Here is a 25085-nt window from a genome sequence, read left to right on the forward strand (position 1 = left end):
TTTTTTTTTTTTTTGGTTTAAAAATTTTAAATCCTTTCTATTGAGATATTGAAATCATTTCATCAGATGCAACGTAGCCTCTTTGGGCCACGTTTTCCCTAATCGCTTCTCTTAGTTTTGAACTGAGAAGTGCATTGCATTTATTGTGTGACTTTTCAATTCCTCTTAGCACCCTTTCATGTTCATTTCAGTTTTCGCTCATCTTTAACAACCTCTTTTATGTCCTCTTGAATAATCAAGTAAGGTGGTGATCTAACATGGACTTTATGTTGTTTTAGTGTTTAGATAGATGCCAACTTAGTGATAAAGTAAGAAACAAAGAAGGGAAGCTTGATTCTGCAGGTTAGTTTTTTCTTATATTCACTCTATATCATCAGTTTCTAAAAAAAATAGAAAAAGGTTAGTTTTTTTTTTTTTTTCTCATATTCACTCTATATCATCGTTTCTTTCAACATCAATTTATTCATGCATAAGTGAATACAAAATGACATATCAAACTTCTTGTGCACAACCTAATCTCCTTGCCCCCAACGTCTTTCTAACAAGAAGTAGGGAAAGAAAAGTAAATGAAAATAGGGTCCTAAATAGCCAACACATTTTCATTTGTGGTTGTCACAGTGATTGAGAATGGAGAGAATTGGAGCATGGGCCAAAGACAACTAGTTTGCTTGGGACAAGTATTACTCAAAAATAGCAAAGTATTAGTACTTCATGAAGCTACTGCATCAGTGGATACTACAACTGACTATCTAATTAAGCAAACATTAAGTCAACAGTTCTCAGGGTCTACTGTTATCACAATCGCACATAGGATAACATCAATTCTTGATGTTGATAGGGTACTCCTTCTCGATAATGGTTAGTAACTACTAATTACTACACCACAATCAATTGGGTTCAATTAGGTTTGATAATACGTTTTTCCATCATTTCTTGGTGTAAGCCTACTCGAATTGACATGTTTTCTTATTTTAAGCAAGTCTTATACTGGAATATGATTCCCCAACAAAATTACTAGAGAATCCATCATCGTCATTTGCAAAGCTTGTTAAAGAGTATACTCAAAGATTTAATTCCTAATTTTTGAAAGGCTAAATGAGTGAGTTTTAAATATTCAAATTAAGGAGGGTGCATTCGAGTGAATTTTGTATTCCATTTTGAGTATGACATAAATGTGTAGGGAGATTGAGGCTGCCTATAATCATTTGAGTTGGCTTCAGTTGAAGTATTGGGGATGGAAAGAAAAAAAGATCAGAAAAAAAAAATTTATGTTTTCTTCAACCATGTCTATAAAGCTTGGGAGAAGTGTTAGAAGTCTAGTGGCATATTTAAACTGTGGAAAATATCTATAGCACATTAAATAGAGCTCAATTTTTTTGGACAAGTGAAGACTAAGGTCCCATGCTCATGTGTCAAGTTTTAGCAAAAATATAGTTAGCCAAGTGGACAAAAAATATATCTTTTAAAATCCTGTAAATTAATGTAGTTTTTTAAAGAAAAAAATGGACAAGTGAATATACAAGAAAATTTCCCAATTGCCGGTAGGGTATATGCATGCCTGAATCCAAGTATAAAATTTGGCATATGGCCAACCACTAACCATTTTTTAAATTAATATAGTTGAAACTGCGACACCACCCTTCGATCATGTGCTAACATTCGGTGCTGATCTAGAAATGCCCTCTAGGGCTGGACAGTCAACAAACTTCTGCAATCAAGCTTTTAAACAGAAAATCTGGCTTCTTGCTGCATGAGTTTTCATGCATTGTTATTCGAAAATCTAAAATTGGTTCCAAAGAGGAAATTCTATCTACAAGAAAAATTCTAACATCCATTTTATTTGAAAGTTAGAAATGTCAGGGGAAGTGATCTATTATAACCTTTTAAAATGTGATCAAGTCTCCTTGTTGAATGTTTGTCTTTTCTAATTTTCATTTAAATACATTTTGAATTGTCCATATTATACATCATTGTTTTAATGGATGGTAAAAGTGAATTTATTAATGGATAAACTTTCCCTTCACGGGTGACTGAACCATAGAACGATCCAGATGTGATTTCCAATTTCCCATATCTCTCCCCTATCGTCGGTGGTTACAATTCCATTCACCGCGGTGGCCTTAGAAAATCTCAATCCTTTAATAATTGTCTATTAAAAAAAAAAAGAATTTAATTTTGTTATAGGTAGAATTGGATATAGAATTGTGTGGAAGGGTGAGTGTTATATCTAGTCACATAAGTTCATACGAAAACAAGTGCGGGTCCAATCTTTACTCCAAAAAAAAAAAAAAATTCCCATGGGTTTACACCCAATTTCCATTGGGAAGATATTTTTTATGGGTAACTTAGTCAAATCCTCTAAATATCTTCCTTGTGGAGGCCGGAGGGTTCTTCTATTGAGATTGTTGGTATCTACAGGAAGATCTCATTTCGCATTAGATACAAGTTTCATTAAAAAAAGAAAAAAAATTGACACAAGTAAAAAATTAAAAAAATAATAATAATAATAATAAAATTAGACTCATCTCTTTCGTTTTTTTTTTTTTTTTTGGGTGTAAGGATTGCATCTCTATTGTCTGGCCATGTACTCAGAGATATAAATCCTAGTTTTTAAAAGGATAAATAAGTGAGATATGAATGTTTAATGTAAGAAGGCAACATTCGGGACATCCATTTCAATTTTAATATCATAAAATCTGTAGTGAGGTTAAGGCTCCCTCTAAAAAATTTGAGTTTGCATTGAAATTCAGCTGAAGTATTTGAGCGATAAAAGAAGATGAGAAAGGAAAAAAAAAAATTACAAATCCATTTACTTATGTATGTCTATAATTTTGGGAGAAGTTTTAGTGGTTCAACGGCAACTTTAGTTTATCACAAATATTTACCGTGCGACACATTGAATAAAGCTGAAATTTTATCGTCAAGAATATCATGGTCTATACTTGCATATCAAGTTTTGTCAGTAAAGTCCGATAGGAAGGACAAGCAGATGGGGCCAGGGTTTAACCCGCGAGGCTCATCAGGGCCTCTGGAAAGAGACAGAATTGCCCGGTCAAATAAGAGTCAGCCAAGTGGAAAAGTTAATCTTTGAAAATCCAATACAAAATGTAATTCTTTTATAGAAGAAATGGACTGATGAAAATGCAAGTGAGTCCTCCAATACATAGGAGGGTATATGTTTAAATTCGAGTCTAAAATTTAACATGTGGCAAATAAATACAAGATTGTTATGGAAAAAATATGCAACCGTCAGGGGTATGCCAAAGCAGGACCAAGCGGGCAGCGGGCCCTTGAACATGTGAGTCCTGGCAAGCGGCCTGGGCCCAACAAGGTTGTCTTTCCTGTCTAAAACAAGGACACGGACCAGAAGTGGACCGACCAACCAACTCTATCAAAGGGGCTTTGACAGCTGAACGGCTAAGCAAGCACCAACATAGGGAGGGCATTACATGGGTGTCCTACCGCTTGGCTATCCAAACTGCGGAAGCCCGACTGTATTGGTTCCTTGACCGAACAATAGGTTTTGCGTAATCACTAGTCAGGCAGCGAATGCATAATCTCGCCTAGGACAAGTAGCTCGACAATCAGACAACTCGACTCAAGTCGCTCGGACTAAGACTCCAACAGGTTACTGTTGCCAAAATATGCCCAAAAGGGCTTATCAGGCCCATCACGTGGGTCACAAGATCCTGATTAATCCTAGTCCCCAAAGGACTCTTGATGGAACACCAAATCTTCCCTTGGAGGAAGGATATCTCACATGCAAGGAATCCCCATAGCTAGGACCTCCTCCATATTCACTTTCTTATTACAACTTTTGCTATATTTAGACTCCTACCAACAACAGGAAGCTACTAAAATGGGACTCTCATTCGAAGGCTGCCACCTTCAGCTATAACTACTTAGGTAAACCTCTTTATAGGGGACTGATCTTTTTTCATTCTTACTGGAATTATCTATTTACTAGGAGATCCGACTTAGGCTTCGGAAAGTACCCTGCCGGATTAGCCCGACGCTTACTCTCTTGTGTTTGTTTTTCTGTGCAGGACACGAAAGCATCCTACGACAATTTCTTGCCACAACAAAGACCATTTCTAGATACCAATATGATTGAAACTGCCACATCAGTACCCTTCCATGCGCTTAAACCTGATGCTGGTCTAGAAATTCCCTCAAAGCTTACTGGTCAAAATCTTTTTTTGTAAAGCTTCTAAAATAGAAATTTTGGCTTTTTACTCCATTAAGCATGAACTAAATTTTATACTTCCAAAATTTTCTTGAATAACAACTGTGTTATCTTTTCTATGCCTAAATTATTCTTACCAATCTTGATATGATTAAATTTATGAAATTCCCCTTCTCTCAAAGTTTTCCTTTCATCGTCATGAATTTGACCCGAAAGTCTCAAAATTGATTCCGAGAGTGTTAATTTCAATCATTTGAGAGCTAACCATGTGGGAGTCTATTCAGACCTCAAAAATGTATGGCTTAGGTTCTTCACAAAATAATAATAATAATAATAATAATAATAATAATAATAATAATAATAATAATAATAATAATAATAATAATAATAATAATAATAATAATAATAATAATAATAATAATAATAATAATAATAATAAAAAATTAATAAGTAAATATCTTCTTATTTTTATAAAACGTCATTGTATCAACTTTTTCATTCATGTGTTTTTGTTTCAAATTTATAACATCCAATTTTTGGAAAGTTAGGATGCCAAAGGAATTAAGTGATCTATAAACTTTCAAAAGGGGAAGGTTTTGGTATCTTTCATTGGACGGACTTTTCTTAATCACCTTTTGTTGTTTTCTTGGTAATTGCCTTTATGAGTGGGAAATTCTTGTTGATTTCACATGATTTTTATTATATATGCAATTTTTTTAGTAGCAGTAATTGTAAAAGAGAATTTAATAGTTTGGTTGTTATCCATACCTCCCTTAGAAACCCTTTTAGACGGTAAATGCCCTTTCTTTGGTGCACAAGGGCTCTGATAGTTGGAGTAAAATGTGAATATCATTCTAGGTGGGCTCTGTCGTCATGGTAGATATGGACAATGGATTGGGTTCTCTTTTGAATTGGCATTTTAACTCAAGTATTTTTTATTTTTTTTATTTTTTATTTTTTTTAAGGTAGGGAAAGGAAGTAGATAACAGTCAGGAGGCTCAAACTCAAGACCTCCTGAAGATCATAGGTTCAAATATTTAACTATGTATTCCCTTAATGATCAAGTTCTTTAGCTTCTCTTTGATGATGGGGCTTAAGCTTTGCACAAACTGGGGGTATTTAGGTATCTAGAAATTGTAGGACTGAAAGACAATTAGAATGTTGTTTTGTTTTAAGCCTTTAATGGGGTATCATAAAAGGGAAGTAGTTTAATTTTTCATAGGGAAAATTGGGAAAGTAAAAGAATAGAACCTGGTGGTCAAGGTACGAATGTTGCGACTTGGTAGTCAAACGGTCGAAATAGTCTCCCAACATTCTCGGGGTAAGACTACGTAGTTCTTGCCCATCCAACCTTGCACTTGTGGGACGCTCATGCACTGGGTACGCCCCTTAAAGAATAGGACCAAGCTTTGCTGCACCCACGTGAATGGGGAATCCATGTGGGGCGCTTCACAAGGGCTTTGCTGCACCTTAAAGTAGGGGGTTTCTTGACTCTAGGATCATGTGATTAACCTCACCACATGATCAAGGGAAACTTTATCCAAAATAATATATTTAGCAATTCAGGTACCAACAAACCCCCTTCTTTTTATTTGTTTGGTACTACAAAATTTTTCCTCTATATAAATTCAAGCACCCTCCATGGAATAAACTCAACTCATTCCCACAGTCATATATCCCATTTATTTTGTTCTCCATCTCAATTCTACCATGACACACCCCATTATGTTGCTTGGATTTATGCTATTTGTATACTTTAGTGTAAGAAAAATTCTGTTTTTTCATTAGCCTTTCATTTGAACATGGTTATTGCTTGTTCCTTTTTTTTTCATCTTTCTTATTTGGTTGTAATCCCCCTCCCCCCAATGAAATTTCAGGGTTCTCAAGCTGAAAATGCCTTCTCACAGTACTGGATAGAGAATATTGGTCATCGACTCCCTCCACATTGGTTAGCTGCAAAGGCTTCTCCATTAAGCCTCCATCAGATGGCAGTGTTTATGAAACTTATAGAAGAAAATGAATTGTCTTCTCACCTACATTCATTCTGCAAGCAGGCTAATATTGCTTGTTTTACAAATACACTTCTGAAGAAGACAATGGAAAACACAACCCTGCCACCAATAGCACAATGGAATTCTGTGAGAATAGTTTATGAACTCACTCCAAGTGAAAACATACCCCTCTCGACTGCCAAGCAAGGGGGATTGCCATTTTTCCGGGAGTCAATGGTGAAAGAGGGTGGTTTCATGCCTATCCCTGATCTAAGAGACCCAATATCATATAGATCATTTTTACCGCGGCCTCTAGCATCAAAAATCCCATTTTCCTTTGCCCGGATTGATGAATTAAAGAAGCTTTTGGGTGTGGTTGACGAATCAAACATGGATAACTATATTAAAGCTACAGTTGAGACATGCGAAAAAAGCGCTATTCAAGGCGAGCAGTTCACTTGTGTGACTTCAGCCGAGGATCTAATCGATTTTGTTGTCAAAAAATTAGGACACCATGTACACCTATGGAGTACTGAAAGCATTGAAGGATCTTATGAGAATGTCACAATTGGAGCTGTGAAACTCATATATGGAAACCTCTCTGAACCACCAATCATATGTCATAGTCAGCCATTCCCATTTCAAGTCTACTATTGCCATATTTTACAGAAAGTAAAACTATATGCAGTTGTTATACATGCTAGGAAGAAAGTGAATCATGTGACCATGGCATGTCACCATGACACATCAATTTGGAGTCCAAACCATCATGCTTTTCAGATGCTAGGTTTTGGCCCTGGCCTAATTGAAGTTTGTCATTGGATAAATGAGAATGTAGTAGTCTGGACAAAGAGCAGTCTAGGTTGAGCAGCATTTGAAGATATTATTGTCTTCATTGCTCTTGTTTGTGTGATATGTTACTGCTTATGCTATCTGAAGGATAAATAATGACTTGTTTTAGCTTTGATTATTTGGCTTGATTATTATGTGATTCAAGTCCCAATGGAATTTTCTTTTCCCCATTGCACACTCCTACTACAAAAGAACAATTCTATAATACGAAAGGAAACTAGAAGGATCATCTAGTGTTGAGGATCAGACTAAGAAAGTTGTCAGAACACCATACGAAGAGGCATGATACATGCTCTAAGGTTTTGATTCATTTGGCAGTTTCTCCATCCTATAGAAGTTCTAGGGATTTTCTCCATCCTCATACCACATTGGAGTTATCATACCTGGCTCTTATACCATTTGTTGAAATTTGGATAGAAGTCATGAGCGCTAAGAAGAGGGTGCCTAAGTACCTATAAGTATTCACATTTACTTACTTTCAATATGAGATAATTGTTTTCATAAAATACCGCACAAAGAGAACAATCGGCATAATCAAGGAAGCGGTGAACAATCGGCATAATCAAGGAATAATGAGGTGGCAAGGAGGGAAGAAGGATTTGATTCCTTAAACAAAGCTAGCATATGTGGAAGGTGGAAAGGGTTTCTAGTAATCTTCAATTGAGAAAAGTAACGAAAGTGAGATTGGTTTTCAAAATTGCACTTTGGCCAATGGTTCATGAGGTCAATGCGCCTAATGGATTCGGTATATGGATCCTATATGGGATCTGGGTCTGAGAAGGAGCGAAATCGGAGGAGGCTGAGAGAGACACGACTTTGTGTGATGATTCTGAGGGGGGAGAGATCAGGCGCAACACGGATGCGGTCTCTCAGTCAAAAGAAGGTTTGAGTGAGAAAGAAGAAAATAGGGATTCAGGAGAGGAGTTGGGTGAATTTCCTTCACCAGTTCAAAAGAGGTTTGCATCGTGGAACAAATTATATGAGAGGTTTGAAGAAAAGGCGGGAGAAGTGGTAATACACAAGATCATGTCGAGGGAAGTGCTTGGTCTATGGTGTGCGATTGTCACAGAAATCGTGGAGGCAAGATAATCAATATCATGGGTGGTCGAGTGGCTACCCTAGTAGCTTCATATCAGTTTGGAAGGATATCAAAGGAGCCGATGGTGGTGGGTTCTGTTGAATTGAGTCTTTATTAAAGAAGGCGCTGGCGTGTGAGGTACAGCACAATTTGAGTGCGCCAAAACACATCATTTTTCGAAGTGAGTTTGAGGGAGATGAAGTGATGAGCACTCGAATGGGTGGTGGGAGGAGGGTTGGGAGGGGTGGGTGATGGATCGGCCATGAGGGAGAGATGGGCAGTGGGTTTCTTTGGTTTTTTTTTTTTTTTTTTTTGAAGGAGAGAGGGTGGCGTGGTGAGGGGGTATTAGCTCGGTGGAGCTTGTATGGCTACTGATACCATGTTGAATTGAGTCTTCATTAATCAGTTTTATGAGTTGGAGGTACACGTCTTATATAGACCTTCAAAGGTGGAAGTGTACTCCAACTCTAATACAAAAGATACAGTTGCAATAGGACTCTGATATCACGTGTAATAGTTACAATAGGACTCTGATATCATATGTGACAGTTACAATAGGACTCTGATATCTTAAGAGAGAGACTTCGTGTTCCTGTCCAATGAGACTCCTATTTTGTATGAGAGGTTTTTGAGGTAGAGGAGGACTCTAACTGTGTTGATAGGTTCCTCTTCTCTTCTGCTTATTTAACTGTTGCAGCAGAGAATAAAGAGGGAGATGCGCAGAATCACTCTAAGTGTACTCAAATTGGTGGTCAGACTCTAAAGTCTAGTGGAGGAGTAATTTTAAAGATCCAATGAAAACGTTCACTTGACATCTGATGTACATCCTAATCAGAGACCTAGATTTTGGTTATTTTTCCTAGGTGGTATAAATTTTTTTTTTCCCCTAGCTAGTGAGCTCCCTCTTCATGGTACTGCCATAGGTGAAGATGCTCTCTAGTTTTTTTATTAGCATTTCTTGTAATTGTTTTTTTTTTTTTTTTTTTTCCTCTTTTTAATACAAATGATCATTTAACCAAAAAAAAAGAGGAAGATAATCATATCTTCAAATGCAACTCAACCCAGAGTCTCAGTCAAAACTACATTAATTTTCATTTACCCAATGACAAACTTCAAACATTAGGTCAAGGTCAAAACCCAATATCTTAAAAGCATAATGGTTCCTACCAAAGAAAAAGCATAATGGTTTTTACTCCAAATTGATGTGTCATAGTGGTATGCCATGATGGCATGATCCACTTTCATGCTAGCATGAATGTCAACCGCATATAGTTTTGCTTTCTGTAAAATATGGCAAGAGTTTGAAATGAGAATGGCTGACTATGACATATAGCTGGTGGTTCAGAGAGGTTTTGATATATGAATTTCACAGCTCCAATTGTCAAATTCTCGTAAGATCCCTCAACGCTCTCTTTATTTTTTGCTCAATGATCAGACTTTATCAAGCCAAAAAGGAGAACAAAACAAGAAAACCAAGTATTACATCAGAAAGACAAGAAACAAAGGGCTAAAACTACATACAGCCACACCATAGCCACTAAGAAAGAAGCAACCAACCACACCTTCGGCATTGCCATCAGCAGGGAGGCCACACCACAACTTAGCAAAATCTAAATCTCGGCTTGGACATGGCATCCCTAGCAACCTCCTCTAAGATATACAAAGGAAGGTCAATATTATCTTCAATACACCCTGACTTTGCCTCATTCTTAGCAAGGTAGTCCGCTATAGGGTTTCCCTCCCTTGCGATCCATTTGTTTTAATTAGCTTTAAAAAAAAAAAAAAAAAAAGGACTTTCTAAGCATTTAAAGCCTTATTTAGTCATGTGGTCATCAAATCCAATAGGCCTTGAACTTGAATTGAATTAAGGGACCTTCACCCCTACCTGCCCACAAATGTGGCTTTAATTGATTTGCCACATGGAAAATATTTGGAAGATGGAGGAAACTATTGTTCTGAGAGGGTTGTTCAATTGCAACTTAAATTTTGTGGAGTTTGTTTTCACATAATCATCCTCCCCATTGCAAGGGTTGACAATTCAACTTTGATAGACTTCGGACAATCATTGCAAACGCAAGGATAAAAACTCTATCAAGGTGGACTATACAATAGAAATGGAGTCTAAAATTTAATTATCTTTACATGTGTCTAATCCAAAGTGGGACCTTCTCGTCCACACACAATCTCAATAGAGGAGCCCTCTACGAGGTAGATCTATAGTGTATTTGACTAAGCAATCATACAAATTTATTTTCATTAATGCAATTGGGTATAAACCATTGGATTTGCACTTATTTTGTATGACCTTTCATCATGTGAGACCTAAATTTTTGTGATAGGTAGGCGCAGGCATGGTAGGGTAATAGCCTTGCCTTTCTCCACTCAACTCTATGTCCAACTCTAACTAATAATATAATATTCACATTACTCCAACTATTAGAGACCCTATGCACCCAAGAAAGGTCATTAGTGTCTAAAGAAGTTGCTAAGAAAGAAATAGATATTGATCAAATTACTAAATTCATTTTTACAATTACACCCATTTAACAATGAAGTATGACACATACAATCCAAAATGTTATGAACTTGACAAGTATTTTTCATTTATAAAAGTACTTGCCAACTAAAACAAGGAAATGCAACTATAAAAAAAATTTTGTTCAATGAAAGGGACCAAAACGTTGCCTTTTTTAAAGTTTATGAATCACTTAATTCCTCTGACATTCCTAACTTGCAAAAATTTGGATTTTAGAAATTTTCTAAAACAAATACAAAGAAGGAAAAATTGATGTCATGATGTTTCATATAATTAAGAAGATATATATATATATATATATATATATTTTGTGCAAAGAACCTAAGCCATAGGTTTTTCTGATCAGGATTGCCTCTCATATGGTTGGTGATTTGGTCGACTCTTGGAAATTTGAAATTGCCAATTAGGAACCGATTTTGTGACCTTAGGGTCAAATGCATGACAAATGAAGGAAAACTTTGAGAGGAGGGGAAATTCAGAAAGTTAATCATAGCAAGAATTGGGAAAAACAATTAGGTGTACAAAAGATGACACAATAGTTATTCAAGAAAATTTTGGCAATAATTAATCAAGATATGCCTAATGGAGCAACAAGCCAAATTTTCCACTTTACCAAGCTTTACTGCAAAAGTTTTTTGATTCCTAAGCTTTGGAGGGACTTTCTAGAGGATCCATTCTCTTTAAGTGTATGGGAGTGATAGTAATTGCCCCTTATAAGGAAAAACCTCTCTAAGCCTAAAGCGTACACCACCTCCGCACAATGATTATTATATTATTTCTTTTAAATAAAGAAAAATAATAATTAAAAATATGATTGCCACATGATTTGGTAGATTTCTGTTTCCTACATTTGGGATAATGTTCTCTGTCCAGTAGTGAACATACGCTAGCACTCCTTGTTTCGGATCGTGATCCCCTCCCATCCTTTCTCATGTCACACCATCCATGGGATGTGAAGACCAACTTTTGGGTGTGATACAGAAGGTATGATATTGATTTGGGGTGGTTGTCTGGAGAAGAGAAACCTTTCTTTTACATATAAGGAATTCTTTAATTGAAATTCAAGGTGATCCCCAGAACACGGGTTCCAACGAATATGGACCCATGGATTTCCTATCTTTTGGAAGTACGCATGATTCAAAGGACATGGTCCCCAACTTTTCTATTTCTCATGAAGTTCGTGAATGCCAGGGAGCAAGAACCACGAATGGATCAGTTGTTCGTACGATCACCTAGTCATACGAGTCAGCATCCAACATCTGTCCTTTTTGTTTCTAAATATGCCCATTTTTATCCTTGTAATGGCAGAAGGAATGACAGGTGTTAGAAGCTGACTCGTACGACTAGCGGATCCTATCTCGCAAGAACCATACACTTTCCTATTCCTCAGGAAGTCAAGAGTTAAGAGGCAAAGTCATACACCACGACCATTTCCTTAATTTGTAACTTGGAAATGCTCCTACTGGTCACCAATAAATCATCTAGGCGCTTCCGCCACCGTCCAACTTCTTTGAAAAGTGCAATTGAGATTCCAGAAACAGGGGATTCTTAGAAGCTTCTTCGTCAAGGTGCACCTCTCTTTCTTCCTCTTCCTCTCACTTTTTTGAGAACCAATGTGTGAAAGATCTTCGTCAATTAATTGAGCGATCCAAGGCAAGTCAACGGCTGGGAGTAGTTGAGATATGTGTTCATGTATTGGGATGCATGTCCGAGGTCTTTCCAACTCTTGGATCATTAATTAGACGCCCAATTAATTGGAGAAGATCTGGATGGATTCCCGTTTTTCTTGAACTCGGTTGACTAAGCTATGTGGAAGGGCAAGGGTTGTGATTATCAATGAAACATAGAAGCTGGTTGACTATAGAAAGTAGAAACTTTATAAGAATGAAAGTGAAAAAGAATAAAAACTGAAAACTAGAATGCAACCTGGAAAAAATGTAAATACTTAGGCTCAAATCGTTTCTATATAAAATTTTTGCTAGAAAATTGCTATTATTCATAAATTTTTTATTATATTTTTCTGTTATTTTTTATAAATCCTATTGGAATTTAAGGACTTCATATCCATGTAGTGTTTTGCTTTTCCTTTTTCTCTAGCTTTTCTTATTTCCTGAACAAGTGAAAGATTTACAAGCGTTGTGCTGTGCCACCATCTGTTCATGCCAACAAAAATCTTTTGGGAAAGACTGATCAGTAACGATAACAGTTCAGCCTTTTTGCATGTTGGTTACATAGATCCACGAGTGGAGAAGATGGCAGCTCAGAGGGGTCTCTCCTCTTCTACCTTTAGTTTTCCTTAGTTCTATAGAGAAAGAACTTCAGATAGATGCTCTGAGTTTGCCAAGGTTGAGGAGTCTGGGTTCCCTTCCCTGCTGATGGCAATGTCAAAGGTGAGGACATAATCCCTTCAGATAGATGCTCTGAGTTTGCCAAGGTTGAGGAGTCTGGGTTCCCTTCCCTGCTGATGGCAATGTCAAAGGTGAGGACATAATCCCTTCTTCTTTTCTCTTTGTTTTGAGTTTCTGGTGTCTATCTTGACCCAGCCTATAATTTCTTCTTCTTCTTCTTCTTCTTCTATAGCTATATATAATTCTTTTTGAGGGGGAAGAAAGAAAGAAAAGAAAAAGGAGGGAAAGAGAGAAAGAAAATAAAAAGAAAGGCAACATCTCCGGGTAGGGGTGTCAATTCTGAGCCTGCACCAGTAGCGCCGACTGAACCTGACATGTTTACGGCCCGACCTAGACCGGCCCAATTAATAACATGTTTATTAAACAGGCGTTCACGATGCAGGTAGTTAGCCCGTCTAGTGCCCGACCAAACCAACACATTTATAATCCCGACTTGAACCAAATAGTTGTAGCCCGACCCAGCCCGACCCCTTTAATACTACATAAAATTCCTATTTTGTCACTACTAGTAAGAAACTAATTAAACTTTCTTACCTTTTGCTTTGTAATAGGATTTGATTTAATTAACCTTTGTTTTGTAAGTTGTAATGGTCATAATTTCTTCTTTTTAAAAAAAAAAAAAACAACAATAATTTCATATCACTTCTCTTCTTTATTAAAGAGTTGAATCACATATTTCTGGGCCTTCAATCCCGTTAAGAAAATAATTTTATGGTAGGCACGTTTAAAGTCCATTTAGACTTAAATAGGTCCATAGCCCATTTAAGGCCAGTTTAAGGAAGCCCGACACCGACTGGCCCGATTATAAACTGTACCATGCCCCCCAAAGCTAGGCCTGCTTACTTAAACGGGCATTCACGGTCCAAGGCTTCCAAGCGGTCAAGCCTTATTAGGCCCGACCCGACCAATTGACACCCGTACCTCCGAGACATCCCATCTATAGACAATCTATGACATAATCTTTATCCTTGGTTAAGGACTAATCAATGACATTTTTCAAATATTGGCCTAAATCCCTTACACATACGTTCACATGTACGTATGTGTCAGAAGCCGACACTTGTCTCACTTCTTGCCATCTGCTAGGTGAAGAAGGATATGTAATGAACTAAAAGCGACAAGTGTTTGCCTCGAACATGTACATGCAGGTGAACATACTTGCAAAGGATCCAATCTCGCTTTTAGCTTGGGCTTGCATTAGGAACTGTTTCATTCCTGCAACTCTTACTCCTTTTTCTCATCTTTCTTCTTCTATATACGAATGAAGTCAAAAAAGCTTCATGACCTCTTCATCACCATTTCTTTTTTGTTATTACCCATGTTCCTTATCTACAAATGGTTTTTTCGTAGTTTGTCCTACATCACAACTTCCATTGTTGTCTAATGTGATGGAATAGACTTTAGGGGTACGTAGTCTTTGTACAAGGATTAACTAACAAATACACATGTAATAGAGTTCTAATAGTTGTCCCGCATAATCTGTGCCAAATTATAGGAGCGACGAGGTATAACTGGCATCTCAAGAATGCGTTTACCATATATAACAAATGAATTTGTATTGATTATAAGAGATGGATTGAAACAAGTCACTTAACTTGGAGTATAACTAGTTTGATTATTTTAAAGATTAATTAGGTTGAGTGCGGATAGTTGCAATGCTGTGTCTTCAAGTTTACATCATTGTTTTGGCTAGATTTTTTGTAGAAAGGCTATTGTGTATCACCAATTGATAGTTTTGTGCACAGAAATTGTGATAGTGGCATTATTTCTATGGCTTCCTTCATGGGAGCTTTGTTTTTGGATTTGATATTTTGGAAGCACAGTTTTTCATTTTCTTTTTATTTTGCTAACCAAATATATTGTGATGCCTCACTTGTTGTTCTTATGAAATGAATATGCCATACATTTTGCTCCAATATGTCAATTTTAAAATATTTATATGCATCTCATATTACCAAGTTTATATTTTTTCTATTGATGTTCTTAAATAAATGTGGACTAAATCATATATAATTGCACCTTTTTTTTCATTCTTAATTGTCCATGGAAGTTCCGTCAACTCTCTTTCTTTTTATATATTTTCAAATATTTTATAATTTATTTGTTCTTTGCAGGTTAACTACATTTAAAGGTGACATTGAGACTCCAATAGGGCTAAGTCTCTTTGGAGAAGATAAGATGGAAATTGTTGGTACTTGGATTATAGAGTTTCAACAATATTTTTGCAAATGGGCTCGCTTTAATTTAAAACGTGGTAAAGCTGATACGATTTGTATTGCACCTACATGAGATAAGTCACCAAATTACAAACAGAATAAAAGAAAATTTTCACACATGGACACGTTTGAAGAATCAAAGAACGATATGGATATCAGGATTTTTTTTTCACAGCCTTCGACAATCATTTTCTTGTACGGGTTTTCTGCCTCTTCACACCTAATATTGTTGTTAGTTTTATCTATATCCTGGGTTTACAAGAGACACACAATGCCTACCCTTGAAAATTCAAAGCCAATATTGAAGAATACACACTTTCTATATTATTGGCTAGCTCTTATATCTTGCATGGGTTTGTGTTTATGTGATCTTTTCTTGTGCATGTTAAATTACCTCTCTGGGAATAGACATGATTGGTCTTATCCAAAGCGTTTTGCCCAGTTGGATTTTGCATCCAGAACACTCACATGGTTTGTGATCTCAGCTTACCTGCACATTCAGTTTTCTCATTCAAGTGAGCGTAAGTTCTCCATTTTATTAAGGACTTGGTGTGCCTTCTACTTCCTAATGTCTTGTTCCTATCTTGCTATACATCTTGGTTTGTATTGGAAACATTCATCCTTACCATTCGTGTTGTGGGTTTCTGATGTTGTATCCCTTCTCTTTGGATTGATCTTTTGTTATGCTGGTTTGTTTGGCAATGTGCAAAAAGATGAAGATCTTCATCTGTTGGAGCCTCTTATAAAAACTAGTTCCACTCAAAGTAACAATGATGATGGACAAGAATCAAGTATCAATGGAGAGAGTGTAATTTCTTATACAAATGCAAAACTTCTTAGCATTTTTACTTTCTCTTGGATGGGCCCTTTGCTTGCACTCGGGTATAATAAAACACTAGATCTTGAAGATATTCCTCAACTTGACAATTGTGATAGGGCCAATGTGGTGTTTGCCCATTTTAGAAATAAACTTGAACCTGATGATAATGGTGGACTGGCAAACACATTCAAGTTAGTGAAGGCATTGATTCTGTCAACATGGAAACAAATTCTATGTACGGCTCTACTCTCCATCGTATGCACATTGGCTTCTTTTGTTGGACCATACCTCATTTATGCCTTTGTTCAGTATCTCAACAGCAATCACCAGATAAAATATAAAGGCTACGCATTAGTGTTTATTTTCTTTCTTTCGAAGCTCATAAGGTGCCTCTCAGAGAGGCACTTGTTCTTTCAATTACGAAAGATGTCAATCAGAGTCCGTGCAGTATTGTTTGCAATAATCTATAAAAAGAGTCTAAGACTTTCAAGCCAATCAAAATAAGCTCACACTAGTGGAGAGAATGTTAATTTGATGAGTATTGATGTTGAGAGAATTGGCCTTTTCAGTTGGTACTTGCACGATGTATGGAGGGTACCTATTCAGGTTATCCTAGCATTACTGATATTGTATAAGTTTTTTGGGCTCGCTTCACTTATAACTTTGGTTCCCACAATGATTTTGTTGTTTGCAAATGTACCACTAGGAAAACTACAAGAGAAATTTCAGGAAGAATTGATGGATTCAAAGGATCAAAGGATGAAATTGACATCTGAAGCTTTGAGGAATATGAGGATTCTCAAACTTCATGGTTGGGAGATGAAGTTCTTGGCTAAGATAATTGAGCTTAGGAACTTTGAAACTAGATGGTTAAAAAAATTACTTTATTTATCAGCTTTGATTTCCTTTGTCTACTTGTCTTCTCCCATGTTTGTGTCCATGGTTACTTTTGGGTTCTGTGTGCTTATGGGAATCCCTTTAGAGTCGGGGAACATTCTAACTGCAATTGCTACATTTGAGATGTTGCAAGAGCCCATTTATGGTATCCCAGATCTAATCTCCATGACAGTTCAGACCAAAATCTCCCTTGATAGAATAGCATCATTCCTTTGTCTTGATGTTCTTCATCTAAATATATTACAGAAGCTTCCAATACAAGATAGTGCTAAGATTGCAGTTGAGATAGTAAATGGGAATTTCTCTTGGGACCTTCATTCCCATAATCTCACATTAAAAAATCTTAATTTTCAAGTGTACCGCGGTATGTGCGTAGCTATTTGTGGTCCTGTTGGGTCAGGCAAGTCAAGCCTATTGTCATGCATATTGGGAGAAGTTCCAAAGGTATCTGGAGCCATTAAGTTGAATGGGACGAAGGCCTATGTTGCACAATCACCTTGGATACAGAGTGGTACGATAGAAGACAATATATTGTTTGGTAAGGAGATGGAAAAGACAAGGTACATGATGGTCCTTGAAGCATGTTCATTAAAAAATGACCTAGAATTGTTTGCCTTTGGAGACCAAACTATCATAGGGGAGAGGGGGATCAATTTAAGTGGTGGGCAGAAGCAAAGAATTCAAATTGCACGTGCTTTGTACCATGATGCTGATATTTATCTACTTGATGATCCTTTTAGTGCTGTGGATGCTCATACAGGAGCTCATCTATTTAAGGTAATTATTCTTTGACCTCCACTTCAAAAGCTTTTTTTGATAAGAAAAAAAAAATTCTTGAAGCTATATATGCCATTGCGTACATCACAATTGTATTTTACGAAAACTAAGTTGATCTAAAATTGATTAAAGAAGATGGAATCAAAACTATATGAATAAAACTAGATATAGAGACACATGATATTTAACGATGCATATTCTTGCATAAAACCTATGGTTTGATGTTATCATCATGAAAATTAAATTATGTGTAGAATTATTTGGGTTATTTAAGTAACCAGATATTATTTTTGAATTCCTAAATTTGAATATCTGAACATTTGTGACAGGAGTGTTTGCAAGGAATTTTGGATTCAAAAACCGTAATTTATGTTACTCATCAAATAGAGTTTTTACCTTCTGCTGATCTTATTCTGGTGAGATTTTTCCATCTTTCATTCCTAGTTTTAAATCCCTCAACTTTTTTTGACAATGATTACTTACCTTCTCTTATTTGACAGGTAATGAAAGCTGGAATGATTACTCAAGCAGGAAAGTACAAAGAAATTCTTAATTCAGGAACTGACCTTATGGACCTAGTGGGAACACATAAGAAAGTTTTGGCAGTCCTTAATTCTATCGAATGTAGGGCTGTTATGGATAATTTAATTATTGGTGAGGAAGATAGTAGTATGCTATGTAATGAGAAACCTATTCAAGAAGATGAACAAAGGGAACCAAAAAATGATAAAACAGAAAAATGGGTTCAACCGGTAGGGCAGCTTGTTCAAGAAAAAAAAAGAGATAAAGGTAGAGTTGGTCTTTCAATCTATTGCAAGTATGTTACCGCTGCATATAAAGGGGTTTTTGTACCATTGATATTGTTGGTACAAGTTCTTTTTCAACTTCTTCTAATAGTCAGCAGTTATTGGATGGTGTGGGCTACTCCTATTTCAGAGGATGTGCAACCTCATGTTAGAGGATCTACCATTATCTTTATTTATATGGCTCTGATCCTTGGAAGCTCTCTCTGCATACTTGTAAGATCCATACTCATCATAACAATTGGATACAAGACAGCCACTTTGCTTTTCAACAAAATGCATTTGAACATTTTCCGTGCTCCCATGTCATTTTTCGATTCTACTCCAAGTGGAAGGATTCTAAATCGGGTTAGTTAATATAATTAGTTACTTATGAAATCCAAATGATCATGTTTGATCACCATTAAGTTTATATAATTTTAAAAAATATATATATTTTTTGTTTACAGGCATCTATAGATCAAAGTGCACTTGATGTATCTATTCCACATAACATTGAAGAATTTCTCATGTCATTCATAGGATTCTTGGGAACTATTATAGTAATGTCACAGGTTGGATGGCAAATGCTGATAGTTTTCATTCCAATGACTATGATATGCATCTGCTACCAGGTAATTCTATAGTCACTTCCTCTCCTCATGATTAAAATTTCAAACCAAGCTTAACCATATTTCCCTGTGGTTAATAAGCCATAACAGAAGTTAGTTCAAGCTTTGTTTGATCAATAAATTCTGATTTTGCTTTGTTCACACAATAATTGATTTAGTAGTGGATGTATATTTATTGGTGTAAAAGTGGTGATTTAAACCTTAATATTCTTCTTGAGTTTATAAAAAAAAAAAAATACAATAAATTCATTTTCCCAATTACACATTTTTATGTGAAGTAACGCAGAGTTGTAGTCTTTCTTATACGAAAATATTTAAGATTAAAGGTTTAAACAAGGCCAATGTTATCAAAATGTAAAGTACATAGTAAAGTGCACCTAAAACAACATGGTTGTGCTTTGGATATTCATAAAATATTTTAAACTTATTTGATGAAAATATAAATTTTCTATAGGCTTTGTTGGTAACTCCATTCATTGAAGCTCACACCAAATATTAACACAATAATTAACAAAAGTTAACAAATATTAAATTAGTTAATAATTTCTCAATTTTACATTGCTTAATCAATAAATAAGATACTAATTGAAAAAATAAATTAGCATACAATGCTAAAATCAATTTTTTAAATAATTCTCAACAACTAAATATTCAAGAATAAAGGAAAATGTCCGTTGCAAAGCCTTTTCTTAGGGTTCCAGTAATTTTGCATCATGTGGAGGGTTTATTTAGTTAAATCAACCATTGGAAAGTTGTTCCCTGTTAAGATTAGTCATTGTCAAAAACCCCAATCTCCAATGTAAAGCATAATGTTTAGACTTCTAACCATGTATTTTCAATGGTTGAACTAAAGTGTCCAAAGTTTTGAAAGTTGAATTCTTAACCAAGTAGGACTCAAATTTGATAGATGGATATGTCGAGATTTAGAAAACCTATATTGAGCCCCCTATGGAACAGCCATTTTGGCAGATATTTAGCCAGTCAAGAGGAGTTTCTTGGTGGACCTCTTAGGAATTGATTAGTTTACCATTTTCAATAGAAAAATATTCTTCAATCTTTCTTCCTTTTTCATCTTTCTTGTCCAGTTCCCTTTGTTTTTCCATATATCATTTACTTTTTTTTTCCCTAGGAATCAGGGATGAAATTTATTTAACAACGAATGAATGAATACAAAAAAACAAAGGCAATAAGGCCAAAGAAGAACTCCGACAATCAGAATACTTATCTACCTTCAACATGGCCATTAGCAAACTGGAGGACTAACAGACACAAAGAGCACTCAGCTAAATCTAAACTGAAATCTCACTTGGGCATCCCAACTAATATCTTCTAACCATAATATAGACTTGACGAAAGCTATGAGAGATACTCCATGAAATCCTATCTAGATAGCTCTTAGAGAACAACCATCTCTCCATAAAGCACCAAGGGATGAATTCCCTTTTAATGCATAAAACTTCCGATAAAGATCACATTCCACCACCCATATCCAATTCAAATCTAGATTCATTGTTATCTTAATCCTTAATGCAAAACTCACCCAAATTTTTGAAGAGATATGTTATGATGCACCTGTAATCTCTAATGATGCCACCAGCCCCCGAATGACCAGGGTTTCCCAAAGAGCACTGATCAATATTTATCTTCAAACAACCAGGCTTGGGCAGACACAAATAATTTTTTGTAATAAGGGCATGAGAAGACCTCGCCGGAATTAGATGCGACTCCTCCACCAGAAAGGAATCCAACATCCACTGATCTCCACAATTCTCCGAAGCTCCTCTGCAGGCCTTCAACACACGCACATTGGCATTCCACCCCCAACCAGCAGATTGCCCCAAGGGGAAACCCTAGACTCACTACCCAAAAAAGGGATACACATTGAGTCTGATTTCAATCCATATATCCTTTACATCCCTCTTCTTTCCATGAGTGAAGCGCATGGCCTATGCTTTATTTTAAGCATGCAAAGCACTAGGTGGGATGCTGTATATTTTAGCTAAATTGCACATGCATGTGCTTGTGAATGGCCATAATGCCGGTCCACCATTAGCAAATTTATATTTGGTAAAAAAAAAAAAAAAAAAAGGTATGGACAAATGCAGTTAATAATTCAATTAATAAAATGATTATAAATTTGATGGAAAAAAAATTGGATATCATAAAATTAACACAATTTACTTTCATGTTCAGTAAACTTATCTAAAAATTTCAGGATAGAAATTTTGGGATATGATCAACATACAAATAGGTATCTAATTTATTCAGCATCTAACAAAAATAGAAAGTAATACTCATTCAAAACACAACAGTTGAAGTAAATAAAATTACTTTAAATATTTTTGTATAGTATCGTCCATGATGATGATGTCACTATCACACATTTAAATGTACGCAACTCAAGCTAAGAAATCCTTCATAAATAGCTTATACAACTATAAATTCATTACAAAAATTTTATGTTGTTATTAATCTTCTTTCTTTATTAATCTTGTCTTGTAGCAATACTTTATACCTACAGCACGAGAACTAACGCGACTAGTCGGAGTATCCCAAACTCCAATTACACAACATTTTACAGAATCTATGTTAGGTTCGACCACAATCAGATGTTTTGATCAAGAAGAGAGGTTTATGGACACAAACTTTAAGCTAGTGGATGGGTATTCTAGGCCCAAACTCCATTTCTCGGGTGCGGTGGAGTGGTTATGCTTCCGCATGGATATGTTAGCATCCATCACATATGCCATCTTTTTGATTGTCTTGATCTCAATGCCTAAGACAGTTCTCAATCCTGGTAAAAATTTGAACTTGAGATCTCTTAAAATCATCATTTAGGAAAATCATGTTTAATTGCTCATGTGAAAGCATGATTTTAAATTGAATTTATTTTATTTCTCTATGAAGGTATTGCGGGTTTTGCAGTCACATATGGACTTGGTTTCAGTATGCATGTTGTCATATGGGTTTTTACTAATCTTGAAAATAAAATCATATCTATTGAGAGGATACTACAGTATGCATACATCCCTAGTGAACCCCCTCTGTTGGTAAAAGAAAATCGGCCAAGTCATGAGTGGCCATCACAAGGTCAAGTTGATATTGTTGATGTGCAGGTAATCCCCAAAAATAGAGTCCTAAGTCATAATTTCCTTACTTATTTCCTCAGTTTATGGAATAGACTCTTTGAAGCCTAATGTTGTTGGACAGTTCTTTCTACTCCTATGGAATTTTCCAAGTATCTTTATATGATTATTTAATACGTATGTAGGTCCAATATGCTCCCCACCCTCCTCTTGTCTTACGTGGTCTCACTTGCACTTTTTCCGGAGGGATGAAGATTGGCATTGTTGGACGAACAGGAAGTGGTAAATCAACTCTCGGACAAGCTCTCTTTCGTATGGTTGAACCAACAACTGGTCACATTAGGATAGATGGTATCAACATCTCTAAGATTGGCCTTCATGACTTGCGGTCAAGGTTGAGCATCATCCCACAAGATCCCACAATGTTTGAGGGGACTCTAAGAAGTAATCTTGACCCACTTGAAGAGTACACTGATGAACAAATATGGGAGGTGAGATTTTTTTTTTTTTCATTTAATGAATAATCTATAATCTGTGACAAATATAGGATAGACATATATTATGCTTACCGATTATTCAATTACAAAACAAACACATTAAATTGATTGGTTCGGAAAAACATCTTTATGAACTACTTTCTCATGGTATTGTTTTTATTTATTGTTCAATTTTTAAAGCCTTCCTATTGAAATATTGAAATGATTTCATTGGATGTAATGGATCTCATTGGGCCAAGTTTCCCCTCAGAGATTCTCTTAGTTACGACTTGGAAAGTGCATTTCCAGTTGGCACCCTTTGCTTGTTCATTTCATCTTTTGCTTATATCATCTTTAACACTCAATTTTATGCCAGCTTGAATAATCAAGCAAGGTGGTAAGTTGATATAGAATTTTTTTTTTTTTTTTTTTTTTTTTTAGGCTTTAGATAGATGCCACCTCAGTGATGAAGTTAGAAAGAAGGAAGGGAAACTTGATTCTTCAGGTTAGTTTTCTCCTTTTCACTCAATATAAATTTTTTTTCAACATCAATTTATCCATGTGTAAGGGCACAACCCAACCTCCATTCCCTCCAACAACTTTTTCACAATAAACAAGGGAAGGAAAATTAATGAAAATGAGATTCCAAATGACTAACTTATTTTCATATGGTGCTTGATATAGTGACTGAGAATGGAGAGAATTGGAGCATGGGTCAAAGGCAACTAGTCTGTTTAGGACGAGTATTACTCAAGAAGAGCAAATTGTTAGTACTCGATGAAGCTACTGCATCAGTGGATACAACAACTGATTATCTAATTCAGAAAACACTTAGTGAACAATTCTCAGGGTCTACTGTCATCACAATCGCACATAGGATAACATCAATTCTTAATACCGATAAGGTCCTCGTTCTCGATAATGGTTAGTTGCTAATTAATACACCGCAATCAAATGGGTTTAGTTGAATTTGGTAATATGACTTCTCATAATTGTTTGTGTGTGCTTAATCAGATTGACATGTTTTCTTATCTTAACCAGGTCGTGTATTGGAATACGATTCTCCAGCCAAATTGTTACAGATCAAGTCCTCGTCATTCGCAAAGCTTGTTAAGGAGTATACTCAAAAATTTAGTTCTTAGTTTTTGAAAAGCTAAATAAGTAGGTTTTGAATGTTTAAAGTAAGGAGGCTGTATTAAAATGAAGTGCGTTTCTATTTTGAGCATGATAAAAATTTGTAGGGAGATTGAGGCTGCCATAATCATTTGAGTTTGCATTGGCATTCAGATAATGGGGGAAGAAAAGAGATGAGAAGGGAAAAAATGAAATACTTTTGTTCATGCATGTCTATAAACCTCAGTGGATGATTTAATAGTCCAATTGCATCTTTAGATTGCCACAAATATCTGTGACATGGTACATTATTAGAGCGGACATATTATGGACAAGTAGAGCCTGCCAACATCTCATTCTCACCTGTCTAATTTTAGCCAAAATAGAGTTGGCCAAGTGGAAAAATAAATTTGTAAAAAATCAGTAAAAACTACAATTTTGTAAGAAAGAAATGATCGGTAGAAAATACAAGTGAATATTCCTACACAAGAGAGGGAATATGCTGGAATCAGATTCTAAATGTTGATATGTGACTAATAATAATAAACCATTTTTGAAATATAAATATAGTTGAAACTACCACATCATCCTTCCATTGGCTTAAACTTAGTGCCAGTCTAGAAAATCCCCCTAGAGCCTGCTAGCTGAAAAAGTTTTACAATAAAGCTTCTAGAACATAAATTGGCATGTAATGATGCAACCTAATTGCACCCAAGCTCAATAGCTAAGCCTTTGCGGAGATCTACCCACATTAAGGCCCAAGCCCATAAAGCACATTTGGCTCTAGACCAAGGTATGACCAAGCCCCAACAACATTGTGACTCAAACCATCAAAAAGCATCAAAGAAATTGGCCCAAACACTTTTGCCCAAATCCACCATTAGGAGTCCCTAAGAGATTATTTTAAGTTCCTCTTACTCTTCCCTAAGTCAAGATACTTCTCTTCCCTTGAAAGCTACAAAGAAAGCCAACATGGAAGTCATTATTTATCTTGAAACAAGAATCAAAGTATTAAGTCTTGCATCAAGGCATTAGAAGACCTCAAATTTTACATCAAGGCTTAGCTAGCTAGGCTAGCGTGCTACTCTGGCTTGCTTCTAAAAGTGGAGCTCCTTTCTAGTAAGCCAGCAAACCTAGATAACACAGCCTGCAAACTCCAGTCTAGTAGATCAAATCTCAAATCATCTCATTCCCCAAAGGCACCAAGCAAGAAGACGGATGCACGTGCTAATGCT

At 36.0% G+C, this 25085-nt stretch overlaps 2 protein-coding genes and 1 long non-coding RNA gene across 3 annotated transcripts; all 3 read left to right on the top strand.

Annotated features, from left to right (window-relative positions):
• The first annotated feature begins 6051 nt into the window (after positions 1 to 6051).
• LOC122067014 (polygalacturonase non-catalytic subunit AroGP2-like) lies at positions 6052 to 7044 on the top strand. The gene has a single exon (XM_042630865.1). The coding sequence runs from the start codon at positions 6052 to 6054 to the stop codon at positions 7042 to 7044; it is 993 nt and encodes a 330-aa protein (XP_042486799.1).
• Positions 7045 to 12151: 5107 nt separating this feature from the next.
• Positions 12152 to 15617, top strand: LOC122067012. Its single transcript, XR_006136547.1, has 3 exons — positions 12152 to 12211; positions 12879 to 13122; positions 15166 to 15617. It is a non-coding gene; the product is annotated as an uncharacterized LOC122067012 (long non-coding RNA).
• Positions 15618 to 16126: 509 nt separating this feature from the next.
• On the top strand, positions 16127 to 23995 carry LOC122067011 (ABC transporter C family member 3-like). Its single transcript, XM_042630854.1, has 11 exons — positions 16127 to 16517; positions 16614 to 17761; positions 18091 to 18177; positions 18262 to 18912; positions 19014 to 19178; positions 21678 to 21972; positions 22083 to 22291; positions 22447 to 22752; positions 23179 to 23242; positions 23422 to 23661; positions 23779 to 23995. The coding sequence occupies exons 1-11, from the start codon at positions 16127 to 16129 to the stop codon at positions 23877 to 23879; spliced, it is 3657 nt and encodes a 1218-aa protein (XP_042486788.1). The 3' UTR covers positions 23880 to 23995.
• The last annotated feature ends 1090 nt before the right edge of the window (positions 23996 to 25085 follow it).

This window comes from Macadamia integrifolia, unplaced genomic scaffold (genome assembly GCF_013358625.1).
Source record: "Macadamia integrifolia cultivar HAES 741 unplaced genomic scaffold, SCU_Mint_v3 scaffold2667, whole genome shotgun sequence".
NCBI classification, from domain to species: domain Eukaryota; kingdom Viridiplantae; phylum Streptophyta; class Magnoliopsida; order Proteales; family Proteaceae; genus Macadamia; species Macadamia integrifolia.

Bases quoted from the DNA above. Each gene is read 5' to 3' on its own strand.
- LOC122067014 (XM_042630865.1), top strand. From the start codon at position 6,052: ATGAAATTTCAGGGTTCTCAAGCTGAAAATGCCTTCTCACAGTACTGG.
- LOC122067011 (XM_042630854.1), top strand. From the start codon at position 16,127: ATGGGCCCTTTGCTTGCACTCGGGTATAATAAAACACTAGATCTTGAA. The intron at 18,913-19,013 runs GTTAGTTAATAT...TTTTGTTTACAG, and splicing joins GTGGAAGGATTCTAAATCGG to GCATCTATAGATCAAAGTGC. The intron at 22,292-22,446 runs GTAATCCCCAAA...ATACGTATGTAG, and splicing joins TTGATATTGTTGATGTGCAG to GTCCAATATGCTCCCCACCC.